We start from the raw sequence: 14,623 nt of genomic DNA, 5'->3' as shown, positions 1-14,623 counted from the left end.
TCCTGCATTCTGCAGGAGACTCCCTGACATAGCAGCAATCTCCCTCTCTCCCTCATTAGTCTAGCAATCTCTCTCATGTCACCTAGTCCACATTACACTGTTACATCATAGTTACCTCCCCTCCTGCATTCTGTAGGAGACTCCCTGACATAACAGCAATCTCCCTCTCTCCCTCATTAGTCTAGCAATCTCCCTCATGTCACCTAGCCCACATTACACTGTTACATCATAGATACCTCCCCTCCTGCATTATGCAGGAGACTCCCTGACATAGCAGCAATCTCCCTCTCTCCCTCATTAGTCTAGCAATCTCCCTCATGTCACCTAGCCCACATTACACGGTTACATCATAGTTACCTCCCCTCCTGCATTCTGCAGGAGACTCCCTGACATAGCAGCAATCTCCTTCTCTCCCTCATTAGTCTAGCAATCTCCCTCATGTCACCTAGCCCACATTACACTTACATCATAGTTACCTCCCCTCCTGCATTCTGCAGGAGACTCCCTGACATAGCAGCAATCTCCCTCTCTCCCTCATTAGTCTAGCAATCTCCCTCATGTCACCTAGCCCACATCACACTGTTACATCATAGTTACCTTCCCTCCTGCATTCTACAGGAGACTCCCTGACATAGCAACAATCTCCCTCTCTCCCTCATTAGTCTAGCAATCTCACTCATGTCACCTAGCCCACATTACACTGTTACATCATAGTTACCTACCCTCCTGCATTCTGCAGGAGACTCCCTAACATAGCAGAAATCTCCCTCATGTCACCTAGCCCACATCACACTGTTACATCATAGTTACCTCCCCTCCTGCATTTTGCAGGAGACTCCCTGACATAGCAGCAATCTCCCTCTCTCCCTCATTAGTCTAGCAATCTCCCTCATGTCACCTAGCCCACATTACATTGTTACATCATAGTTACCTCCCCTCCCGCATTCTGCAGGAGACTCCCTGACATAGCAGCAATCTCCCTCTCTCCCTCATTAGTCTAGCAATCTCTCTCATGTCACCTAGCCCACATCACACTGTTACATCATAGTTACCTCCCCTCCCGCATTCTGCAGGAGACTCCCTGACATAGCAACAATCTCCCTCTCTCCCTCATTAGTCTAGCAATCTCCCTCATGTCACCTAGCCCACATCACACTGTTACATCATAGTTACCTCCCCTCCTGCATTCTGCAGGAGACTCCCTGACATAGCAGCAATCTCCTTCTCTCCCTCATTAGTCTAGAAATCTCCCTCATGTCACCTAGCCCACATTACACTGTTACATCATAGTTACCTCCCCTCCTGCATTCTGCAGGAGACTCCCTGACATAGCAGCAATCTCCCTCTCTCCCTCATTAGTCTAGCAATCTCCCTCATGTCACCTAGCCCACATCACACTGTTACATCATAGTTACCTCCCCTCCTGCATTCTGCAGGAGACTCCCTGACATAGCAACAATCTCCCTCTCTCCCTCATTAGTCTAGCAATCTCCCTCATGACACCTAGCCCACATTACACTGTTACATCATAGTTACCTCCCCTCCTGCATTCTGCAGGAGACTCCCTGACATAGCAACAATCTCCCTCTCTCCCTCATTAGTCTAGCAATCTCCCTCATGTCACCTAGCCCACATTACACTGTTATATCATAGCTACCTCCCCTCCTGCATTCTGCAGGAGACTCCCTGACATAGCAGCAATCTCCCTCTCTCCCTCATTAGTCTAGCAATCTCTCTCATGTCACCTAGTCCACATTACACTTACATCATAGTTACCTCCCCTCCTGCATTCTGCAGTAGACTCCCTGAAACAGCAGCAATCTCCCTATCTCCCTCATTAGTCTAGCAATCTCCCTCATGTCACCTAGCCCACATTACACAGTTACATCATAGTTACCTCCCCTCCTGCATTCTGCAGGAGACTCCCTGACATAGCAGCAGTCTCCTTCTCTCCCTCATTAGTCTAGCAATCTCCCTCATGTCACCTAGCCCACATTACACTGTTACATCATAGTTACCTCCCCTCCTGCATTCTGCAGGAGACTCCCTGACATAGCAGCAATCTCCCTCTCTCCCTCATTAGTCTAGCAATCTCCCTCATGTCACCTAGCCCACATTACAGTGTTACATGATAGTTACCTCCCCTCCTGCATTCTGCAGGAGACTCCCTGACATAGCAACAATCTCCCTCTCTCCCTCATTAGTCTAGCAATCTCCCTCATGTCACCTAGCCCACATCACACTGTTCCATCATAGTTATCTCCCCTCCTGCATTCTGCAGGAGACTCCCTGACATAGCAGCAATCTCCCTCTCTCCCTCATTAGTCTAGCAATCTCCCTCATGTCACCTAGCCCACATTACAGTGTTACATGATAGTTACCTCCCCTCCTGCATTCTGCAGGAGACTCCCTGACATAGCAACAATCTCCCTCTCTCCCTCATTAGTCTAGCAATCTCCCTCATGTCACCTAGCCCACATTACACTGTTACATCATAGCTACCTCCCCTCCTGCATTCTGCAGGAGACTCCCTGACATAGCAGCAATCTCCCTCTCTCCCTCATTAGTCTAGCAATCTCTCTCATGTCACCTAGTCCACATTACACTTACATCATAGTTACCTCCCCTCCTGCATTCTGCATTAGACTCCCTGAAACAGCAGCAATCTCCCTCTCTCCCTCATTAGTCTAGCAATCTCCCTCATGTCACCTAGCCCACATTACACTGTTACATCATAGTAACCTCCCCTCCTGCATTATGCAGGAGACTCCCTGACATAGCAGCAATCTCCCTCTCTCCCTCATTAGTCTAGCAATCTCCCTCATGTCACCTAGCCCACATTACACGGTTACATCATAGTTACCTCCCCTCCTGCATTCTGCAGGAGACTCCCTGACATAGCAGCAATCTCCTTCTCTCCCTCATTAGTCTAGCAATCTCCCTCATGTCACCTAGCCCACATTACACTTACATCATAGTTACCTCCCCTCCTGCATTCTGCAGGAGACTCCCTGACATAACAGCAATCTCCCTCTCTCCCTCATTAGTCTAGCAATCTCCCTCATGTCACCTAGCCCACATCACACTGTTACATCATAGTTACCTCCCCTCCCGCATTCTACAGGAGTCTCCCTGACATAGCAACAATCTCCCTCTCTCCCTCATTAGTCTAGCAATCTCCCTCATGTCACCTAGCCCACATTACACTGTTACATCATAGTTACCTCCCCTCCTGCATTCTGCAGGAGACTCCCTGACATAGCAGCAATATCCCTCTCTCCCTCATTAGTCTAGCAATCTCCCTCATGTCACCTAGCCCACATTACACTGTTACATCATAGTTACCTCCCCTCCTGCATTCTACAGGAGACTCCCTGACATAGCAGCAATCTCCCTCTCTCCATCATTAGTCTAGCAATCTCTCTCATGTCACCTAGCCCACATTACACTGTTACATTTTGGGGGGAAAAAGGAGTGAGAGATAGATACATTTACATTGAACCATCAGCACCATTTCCCAGCACTTTACCAAGTATAGTAGCTCTTACTAACTGCTTTGGGCTCATCTACATTTGGATCTAAGTCATTTTAAAAGATTCCTCTCAGATACAGCAGTACACACCCACGCTTCTAGGTGCCATGTTCACAATCTCTTTTCACAATCTCTCCATATATGGAACTAGACACCCTTTGGGAGGTGCATGACATGCCCCCTCAATACGGCATTTACAAAACTCTACTAGCAACTATAATCTCCCTGGAACTAGTTTTCAAAAGTAGGCAAGTATGGCATTAGGACACATCTCCAATGGTACACTGTCTAATTGTGTATTATCCTATTGATTATCTGTCTACTTGGATTTTTTACTGATGCTGTATTATATGGTGGGCTTAATTATCACCACTTTCCCACCAGAAAAATGTCCTCAGCCAATACATCGATGGTGATGTTCATAAATCGAAGTCACTTTAACACTCCTCACCCGTGCCGGGCGGCTGCTTATCTGAGAACATCGCCCCCTAGTGTAATATGTTCTGATGCCAGTATAATCCCACCACAAGTCTGTAAACACCTACTAGCTAACATTCGCTGATATTATATTCCAGGAGGGATCCAATATGTACACGCGTCAGTCTGGATACCCTTCATGGATTGTTCCCACAATGCATCATTCCATTGGTAAAGCTATACATATGAGAGAGACAGAGCAGGCTTGCTAGTGTAATACTATACACACTGATATTAAATATAACAATATATGCTTGTACAGTTTAAAATATTCAAAAGTAGCTCATCTCAATGCTTATACAGGGATAGGATTCACGTGCAGTCAGTTTTACTCAACACGTTTCGTCCATCACACAGTTTTGCCTAACTTCATCAGGAGTGCACATCTCTATATAAAAAAGGCTAACTCCTCTTTACCTCTATGAGGTGAAATACCACCAGAAACTACTAGAGGCCAGTCGACAGACCAAACTACCTCTTTGTGTGCTAAAAGATGTCACAGAAAGTGAAAGCAATTTTTGCACGGACACTGATATGCTGGATATGAAGAGAGGGGGTAGGGTGGATAGTTTGTGCACTAAAAACTGTCACAGCTCAAAGTAAAACCGGTCACAGCTCAAAGTGAAAGTAAAAACGGTCACAGCTCAAAGTGAAAGTACATTGCAGAAGCCGCCAGTTGGAGGTGCTTTTAACTGGCGATAACATTGACACGTGCTCCTTTTGACATTTAGGGCAGTATCCAATTAACCGTGATAATTTACCGTGACTGATTCATTCACCAGGTTCTATCCAGTTAGTCCAGATAGCTGGCATTTATTGGGGATTATGCGTCATATACGAAATGCATAATCCCCAATAAGTGGCCAGGATGACACATAGGTCTGGATCCCATGTGTTCTCACACAAATACTGGACTTTTTTTCCCTGCAAAAAAGGGGATTTATTTGGATATACAAATAATGGCCATTAGTAAAAAAAAAAAAAAAAAGTTGGCTGATAGTATACCCTTCTTAAGCTGTGTGCACACGGGGCGATGACACTGTGCGGGGGGGGGGGGGGGGGGACGATCAGCTGACATCACCAGATGTCAGTTGGCCGCCCACTTCCCTCCGAATGTGCACATAGATCTATGGTTGCTCTGAGCAACCTTAGTTCTACGTGCACGTTCCACATCATTTGATTGTTGCCGACCATCGAATGATGTGGGTGTTACGCCGCAGGCTGCAAATGGGTGGCACCTAAGCCACCACTCACAAGGCGGGGTTTGGTGGACTTGCAAAGCCGCGAATTCGCACCCTTGCGAGTCAACCAGAATAACCCCCTGAACCTCATTACAAGTAGTTTCTCTGCAAAGCGCTCATACACACATCAGCTGACATACTGTATGTTAGCCGTACTTTATGTGACACTGCCTCACGGATGCCAGAATTATATTGGATCCACATCAGAAACTTCTGCCAGCCTGAATCTGGCAACACATTTATCAGGTTACTTTTTTCTCTTTCAGAATATTTTATTGTAGACATAAGAAACACAGTTGTCAGAGAAACTAATGTAAAATAAATGATGCTATTAAATTATCTATACAGTATGTCTGTAGCGGGGTTACGTATTGTGTAGCGCGGTCTGTTCTCAGTTACGCTGCATGTTACAGGGGGGGGGTGGAGCCCTTGGCTGAGTCGCAGTTATTTATTGCAATTGGCCTGGGAGTCGACAGCGGTGGGGTGTATCGGGCCGGAGAGGGCGCACCGGGATAAGATGTGGGCTGAGCACGTATATTTCATAATAATGGCATAAATTAAATCAGCGTTCATTATATTACAGTGGTGAGCGTAAACGCATGAGCTAATATATAATATGCAGCAATATGGGAGCTCCAGGCTAGCATGCTCCGGGCTCAAACTCTGAGGCACCCCGTATTCAATGCTTGTGGAAAGTGCAACTCTGCCGGTGGTTCCGAGGACTCCACCACTGGCGCACCATGGACTCATTCTTTAGAATTGAAGCTCTCACGAGCAGGGCCCTCTCTACCATCCAGTGTCTTGTCTCTGATGGAACTGTCTTTATTTACCATGTACTTGTCCTAAATGGTATTGTACTGTAATTCATTATTTTCTTGTTTTCGCTCATCTATGTAACGCCAGGCGCCGTCGAACCCTTGTGACGCCATATAAATAAAAGATAAGACAACACGTGGCTTCTGTGGCTGTGGATCAGGGTTTGGGATTGTAGCCACATTCGATAACAGGCCCTTGACACTCCCAAATCGCACTCATGAGATGCCCCTATTTTCATCAAGTTCCGGCCACCTGTCAGCACCAGATACCCAATAACCCCAATGTTTTTGAGCCACCAGTTTTAACACTGCGATCTTGTATGCAACAAGTCTTGCGTACAGTCAGGCGTATGCATGCACTGTAGGCGTTTCTTAGAACTTTCTATATATGTGCAGTAGTATATACAGTAAGTGCTCAACTCCACGTCGACCTAAGAATAAGTCTGATAGTGTTGCAAATCGGTGTGGGCATGGGTGTGGCAACATAAGGGGGTTGGTTATGCCTTCCCTGCATTCCCTAGCCACAACACAGGCCCAGCTACTTTGTACACACCTTCCCCCTCTTAGCACTCTTTTTTAGAAAGATATGTCAACAGCAGAGGTTCCCAATAGACAATGGCCCTATCGAAGCCAGATTAAATGCAAGAGCAATGCTACAGTACACCAATGCCAGTGTCTGTGTGGACCTATAGCTTTGCATTCGTTTTTGTATTCACACCCCTATATTGGGCTGGCTCCGTGGGGGTGGGGCTATGGAAAGCTTTGTTCCAGCCCGAGAGTTTCCTTTTGATAGCAATGATTATCTGATTATGATGCAGAAGTAGCAGAATGAGGGCTGTATCTAGGTGGGATTTAATACTGCACACTGTCTATGTGTAGTACTAGTGCGATTGACTAAGATATAAAGTTTTAGTGAGTGTCAGAAATACTGGATAAGTGAAACGATGGGCATCTCCCACAGAAATGGAATATACGGTTCTAAAGCTTTAAAATGTAGTATCCTGCCCATGCCTGCAAAATGTCACCAGTAGTGGCACCAAACGGGGTTCTAATTACGGAGATCCAGACTGATGGAGGTGCCCTGGAGGGACCCAGGTCCACTGACTAGGCCTCCTGAGCGTAACCATGCTTAAAGCCGGTGCCATCTTCTCAGTGATATCTTTGGTAAGATGGCGCTCACACATTCACAGCAGAGACTCTGGCACAATGGTGCAGAGGCAGATTTAAAACTCATGGGGCCCTAAGCAAGGGACCCTTTTTGGGCTCCCGTTCCTCAAACCATGACGCTTTATGTCACTGTGCCTGTTATATGTGTGGTTCCTTTCCTTAGCAGCAGTTCAGACCCTGCAAGAGCGAGATGGAAGGTGGCAGTAGGTGGCAGTAGGTGGCAGGAGACTCTACCAGAGCGAGATGGAAGGTGGCAGAAGACCCTACCAGAGTGGGATGGAAGGTGGCAGGAGACCCTACCAGAGTGAGATGGAAGGTGGCAGTAGGTGGCAGGAGACCCTACCAGAGTGGGATGGAAGGTGGCAGGAGACCCTACCAGAGTGAGATGGAAGGTGGCAGTAGGTGGCAGGAGACCCTACCAGAGCAAGATGGAAGGTGGCAGTAGACATTTAGGGGGAAATTTACTAATATGAAAAACCTAGTTTTTCGTATTAGTATTTTCCCTACGACTGCATACGACTGTTTCAGTCGTATGCAAAGTCGTGTTCCGGAGGGGGATTTACAAAGCAGTCATATACGACTGCTTTGTAACCCTCCAATGTCGTATTCATTCGTATTAGCTGGCCGTATATACGGCCGCTAATACGAATTTTTCTGGCAGTCTGCACAGATCAGTCAGATCCGTGCAGGCTGCAGTGTGTAAAAATAAATAGAAAAAAAAATAAATAGAAAAAAAAAACGGCGTGGGGTCCCCCCCACAGCTGTAACCAGCACCAGGCTGAAAGAGCCTGGCCGGTAATTAAAAATCAGGGAACCCGACAAATAGGGGTTCCCCGATTTTTAACAACCAGCCCCAGGCTCCAGGTCCGGGGCTGGTTCCCAAAATACGGGGGACAAAATGACTAGGTGTCCCCCGCATTTTAAGAACCAGCCCCAGGCCAAACCAGCCAGCAGGGTAATGCCACAGCCGGGGGGAGACTTTTTATACAAGTCCCCCCGGCCAAAGCATTCAGCCCTACTGACCAGTCAGCCTGGCCAGGGGCCCTGGGGGAGTGGGGACCCCCCCAATAAAGGGGTCCCCCCCTCCAGGACTTACCTGACCAGGCTGAAGCCTGGTGCAGTCCCCGGTGGCCACCGGGCTGATCTTGGTGTAAAAAAATAGAACAATAAACTATTGTTTTAAACTGTGGAACTATGAGTCCCAGCAAGCCTCCCCTGCAAGCTGGGACTTGGAGAACCACAAGTCCCAGCCTGCGGGGCATTAAAGGGCCCGCTGGGTCTTGTAGTTCCACAGTAAAAAAAATTGTTAAATAAATACACACTGACACCTGAAAAATAAAAGTTTAATACATACATTACACACACACTGATACTTACCTATCTTGATCCCGTAGGTAGGTCCCAGAGTCTTGATCTGGTGCCTTGTCCTGGTTCCGGATCATGTCGTCTTTCTTCACCATGTCGATCTTCATGTCGGCGCCAGGTCCGGGTCCGAAGAAATCCATGGTGGACCTGTGGAAGGAAATCCAACTCACCCAGGTCCTCCATGGAAGTTCTTCTGGCTTGGTCCGACGTAGTCCAGGCATTCTTCCATCTTCTTCCATCTTCTGGCTTCTTTTTCAAGCTGCCGGGCGACTCCGGCAGCTCCCCGACTGTCAGAGCCGCAGAGATGTTTCCTCCTCAGCGTCTGGACTAAGAATGAATTCTGGCCAATCAGGAGCCGACTTTCCGAGCTCCTGATTGGCCGCTAGGAGAATTCATTCTTAGACCAGACGCCGAGGAGGAAACATCTCTGCGGCTCTGACAGTCGGGGAGCTGCCGGAGTCGCCCGGCAGCTTGAAAAAGAAGCCAGAAGATGGAAGAAGATGGAAGAATGCCTGGACTACGTCGGACCAAGCCAGAAGAACTTCCATGGAGGACCTGGGTGAGTTGGATTTCCTTCCACAGGTCCACCATGGATTTCTTCGGACCCAGACCTGACGGCGACGCCGACATGAAGATCGACATGATGAAGAAAGACGACATGATCCGGAACCAGGACAAGGCACCGGATCAAGACTCTGGGACCTACCTACGGGATCAAGATAGGTAAGTATCAGTGTGTGTGTAATGTATGTATTAAACTTTTATTTTTCAGGTGTCAGTGTGTATTTATTTAACTATTTTTTTACTGTGGAACTACAAGACCCAGCGGGCCCTTTAATGCCCCGCAGGCTGGGACTTGTGGTTCACCAAGTCCCAGCTTGCAGGGGAGGCTTGCTGGGACTCATAGTTCCACAGTTTAAAACAATAGTTTATTGTTCTATTTTTTACACCAAGATCAGCCCGGTGGCTACCGGGGACAGCACCAGGCTTCAGCCTGGTCAGGTAAGTCCTGGAGGGGAGGGACCCCTTTATTGGGGGGGTCCCCACTCCCCCAGGGCCCCTGGCCAGGCTGACTGGTCGGTAGGGATGAATGCTTTGGCCGGGGGGACATGTATAAAAAGTCTCCCCCCGGCTGTGGCATTACCCTGCTGGCTGGTTTGCCTGGGGCTGGTTCTTAAAATACGGGGGATCCCTAGTCATTTTGTCCCCCGTATTTTGGGAACCAGCCCCGGACCTGGAGCCTGGGGCTGGTTGTTAAAAATTGGGGAACCCCTATTTGTCGGGTTCCCTGATTTTTAATTACCGGCCCCGGCTCCTTCAGCCTGGTGCTGGTTACAGCTGTGGGGGGGACCCCATGCTGATTTTTAATTTTTCTATTTATTTTTTCTATTTTTTTACACTAAAGCCTGCACGGATCTGACTGATCCATGCAGGCTTAAAGCAAATACGACAGGGAAAGCAAGGTGTATTTTCCTGTCGTATTTGCGTGGGTGTTTTACACCAATTAGCAGCCGTATTATCAGTACGGCTGCTTAGTACATCAGGAACCACCATTCTTTTGAATGGTGATTTCTGTCGTATTCTATCGATGGTGTAAACATTCATATTTGTAAATACAAATACGAATGTCCCATCATTAGGAATACGAATTGTTGTATTTTCGGGATTGTAAATATTTTTTACGAATCCATTTTAGTAAATTTCCCCCATAAGAAGAAAAAAATAAAGATCAAGGGGTCCATTTATGATGTCATATTTGCAGCTAACTCCCCAAAACCCTGTTTTCTTGGGTCAGCCACATATATTACAGTAAGTACTCTGGAATGTATCTAGGAGGGATATCCAATCCCTGCGGCAATCCCCCCTGCTTAGCATAATGGGAGGACACTGCTTGTACAATGATAGGCACTGCCATGAGTAATGCCAGGCCGCTTCATGTGTTGGGAATGATGTGTGTGCAGGAGTTGATATTGCAGAGTTATTCAGGCACACACCAGCGGATCACTCACAGTTAAAGCCCAGTTACTTAACTATTGGTGTTGATTTATTGAGAGATAGCTGGTACAGCTGTACTCACTGTTACGTGCACACTGGTGATGGAGGGAAAACAGGGGTTTATATACTGTAGCTCAAAAACCGGTGAGTGTATGCTGCAAATGCTTAGTGGATTCATTGTGGATTTCAGGTAATCTCAGGTCTCTCTGAAGCTAACGTCTCCTCTGCTCTGTGAGAAGACAAGACGGCCCTTGCTCATGCTCAGGAACTTGGCGGCCATATTGGGATAGGGCATGAAGCCTCCTTGGAGAACAGGAAGACTGGAGTCTGCTAAGTAGCGCACTCCTCTTATTACACAATGTAGTCATGGTCACATGGTGATATATGGGGAAGTAGGCCGTACCACGTTGTGTATTTTGCACCCCTTCCTGGTACTGCAGGTCACTAGCGGGTCATAGATGCACTTGTCCATGGTACATTGTAAACCGCCCCTGCTCTCTGCACCCGTTTACTTTGTAGGTATACTATAAATGTTGGGACCTACTGGTAATGATGGTGGTAGCAGGTCATACGCTGTGATCTACAGTAAACTGATAGTCTCATGGATCCGGTTTGAATATTTCACAGCACAGATTGGAAAATGTTACTCATCTCCACTCCCGGCTATTGTGAGAAGATTATCACGCCTCGGTTAGACAGAAGAGCCCTATTAGGAGATAAAGGAATTCTGGGGAGAGAACTCAAACAATGGAACTGTGATTTCTGCAATTGCACTAAACTGAGCAAGAGAGAACAGCAAAACAAAGGGTCTGAGTCCCTTTAATTCTCAGTTTGTGTCAATGTCAGTACAACCTGCAAATGCTCATAGTCCAACAGCCTCAGAAATATCCTAAAAAAAAATAAATTTTCAAGTAAAAAAAATAACTTGGATATGAGGTCACCAATAAAAGTATAAATAGCCGGAATGTGAGACAATCTTGGCAGGTGTCATGTTTACATGGAACGGGCTCGCTGTGTTCCCGAATGGCAGACGTACTGGGTGCTGAGCCTGAAACATTCTCTGAGGCCAACGTAGCCCCTTCCTGCCGCCTGCGCTGCAGCCAACTCTTGCTGCGTCCCTTCCCGAGGATGCGATCCTCCAAGCCTGCATTTGGCAGCAGCTGCGATCTTCACACTTTTGGTAACCCCAAATATCTAATTGAGTGAGTGTATACACTATAAATGAATTATTGTGTAACTCTGACCACGCCCGTCAAACATCAACATTATATATACTCTAAACCTCCTAAGCAGAAGCATATGGCGGATGGAAGTCTGCAACCCCGAGGAAGCACACGTAGGAGGTCATCTATGTAACACCCCCCCCCCCCGACTCAACCCTGCAGCCGTAGGCCTCAGTGATCAAGGCACTTGTTTGCATCCTGCACTCCAGACAAGTGGATTAGTGCAGAGGTTGAGAAGTCTTTCAAGGTCCACTGTTATAAATACTGACCGGACAAGGTCAGGCCAAACGGGACTTTATCTCACTCCAGGGGTTGCAAGAGCCAAGCCAGTACGAGCATCCTTCACGCCTCATCTCCGGGCCTCATTGCCACTACACACCCTACAACGGTGGCCAATGCACCACTAGATCCGATACATCTTTGTACATAAATACAGAAATAGCGACTTTTAGCAAACGTCGCTTCCACGTGTGCAAATGTACACATTTTTCCATATTTCCGTCCTATTCGGATGGGTTTCTCGCTGGATCTGCCTTTCTGTAAAATGGGCGTTTTGGCGACGGAAACTGGGCAGTAACTATGATTTGGCAGGTGCCCTCCAGGGACCAAACTAAAAGAAGCCGTCCAAAGTACAAATGTGGTGATGGCAGCATTCTATATTTTCTTGCAAAAGTATTCAACCCTTTAAAAACTCAACAGGTTTGTCTGGATTGCAAGTGACACTTACATTCTTTTTATTGGGAATCAGACAAGTCAATGTCATTTTTTTTTATAATTAAAACTGAAATAGTTGCTTGCTTAAGTATTTAACCCCATATGCAGTGGAAGCGCCAAATTTACACAACCGAAAAAATCTTGCACTAATTGTTGTTTTTTAATTCATTATAAAGAAGGTCAATTTTTCTGGATAAAAGTCCCAATAATTACAAATAACATTGGTTATACTGTGAATCTAAAGGAAAGCTCTGACAATCCCAGCAAAAAGCATTGTAAGGAAATAAAAGGTAATATGCACAGGATAGAAAAGGATATAATATAATATATAAGTTCTACACCGTAGTATAGCAGCCATGTGCTCTGTGCTGCCGCCACTACCCCACCCCTAGTTCCCCAGCCACCCAATTCCCCTGAGTGCTCCACCCTGACCGGCCTTCCCCAGTACCCCAAACACTAATAGGGAGGGTGAAACCCTTCTGAGGACCCTCCCACTCCTCTTTGCACAGCTCTGTGGCTGACTCAGGAGTCAGACATGAAGGAAGGAACACAGTGGCCGTCCGGAGCATAGGACGGATTCTGCCACAAAGCTGCATTGTACCTCCTGGCATTACATAGACCAGGGGTGTCAAACTCAAATTCAGCAGTTTGGTCACCCTCAAAGGGCCGCTGTATAATAATAATGCAATGACACCACAGGCTGCTCCCGCTGTATAATAATAATGCAATGACACCAAAGGCTGCTCCCGCTGTATAATAATAATGCAATGACAGCACAGGCTGCTCCCGCTGTATAATATAACAATAGTAATGCCATGACACAAATTATTATACAGGGGGAGCAGCCTGTGGTGTCATTGCATTATTATTATACAGAGGGAGCAGCCTGTGGTGTCATGGCATTACTTTTATATTATACAGCGGGAGCAGCCTGTGGTGTCATGGCATTATTATTATACAGGGGGAGCAGCCTGTGGTGTCATGGCATTACTTTTATATTATACAGGGGGAGCAGCCTGTGGTGTCATGGCATTATTATTATACAGGGGGAGCAGCCTGTGGTGTCATGGCATAATGCCATGACACCACAGGCTGCTCCCCCTTTACAATAATAATGACACCACAGGCTGCTCCCCCTGTATAATATAAAAGTAATGCCATGACACCACCACCAGATATATAGTTTTTTTATGTAACTTACTGTATTTTATCCCTCAGGCTCCTTTACTGCTGCTGCTGCGGCTCCAGTAATTTCAATTGCATTCTCTGCACCGCGGCCTGTCCTGCTGCAGCCCCCCGACTCGGCCTGCCTTCCTTCCTCTCTGCAGTCGCGTGGATGGGAGGCGTCATCGTCATGACGTCCCCACCCAGCGTCTGCCACTGCCTAGATAAGAGGGAACAGGCTGCCGGTCCCTCCTCCACTTAGCTGTGGAGGCCGGCGGCCATGTTCCTGTGGCCGCAGACATCTTAAAAGACCACAGGAACATGGCCGCCGGCAGTGCAAAAAAAACTCTAAAAAAAGATCTAAAAAAAGAGAATAAAAGGTGAAGGCTGGTGGCGGCTGCGCGGGCCACATGACGAGGTCTGTCGCGCCGGATTTGGCCCGCGGGCCTTGTGTTTGACACCGGTAACATAGACATAGTACTTACACCCATCACACAGATTCATCTTGGACAAGTTCTTCCCTTCAAAGGTTTCCTCGAATACTGAACCATTTTCTTTCTCATCAAACGTATGTAGATACATGCCTTTATTGTCCATCGCGTCTCTCGCCAACTCTATCTACAATAATAAAAAAGATACATACATATTTCTTTATTCCGGCATTCCATATGGGTGTATGGGTAAACGTTAAATGAGCTCATTAATGACCAGATTCATTTTCACAGACATTATTTGTAATGAACACAGTTTATTTCCAAACATGCAATGGTGTCACTGTATGTAATATTATAATTATATAGTCATTCATTTTTTTAAGCATATTCATAATAAACTCAAGGACTCCTGAACTGATGTTGTTTCCTTTTCATTGAAATGTTCATTGAGAGCCATCAAATTTCATCGGCTACGAATCGTCTTGTGATCATGTTA

At 46.8% G+C, this 14,623-nt stretch overlaps 1 protein-coding gene across 1 annotated transcript in view; it reads right to left on the bottom strand.

Annotated features, from left to right (window-relative positions):
- The window catches only part of SCARA5 (scavenger receptor class A member 5), a 242,054-nt gene that overhangs the window by 214,340 nt on the left and 13,091 nt on the right, over positions 1 to 14,623 (bottom strand). Inside the window, exon 2 of the mRNA XM_083178845.1 lies at positions 14,179 to 14,311. Within this exon, the coding sequence (XP_083034971.1) occupies positions 14,179 to 14,290 (112 nt within the window). The 5' untranslated portion in view covers positions 14,291 to 14,311. The remainder of the gene's footprint in view (positions 1 to 14,178; positions 14,312 to 14,623) is intronic.

Source organism: Crinia signifera, chromosome 3 (assembly GCF_055691185.1).
Source record: "Crinia signifera chromosome 3, ASM5569118v1, whole genome shotgun sequence".
Lineage (NCBI taxonomy): Eukaryota > Metazoa > Chordata > Amphibia > Anura > Myobatrachidae > Crinia > Crinia signifera.
Note: the sequence above shows the minus strand (reverse complement) of the source record. Positions and strands in the feature narration are given on the sequence as shown.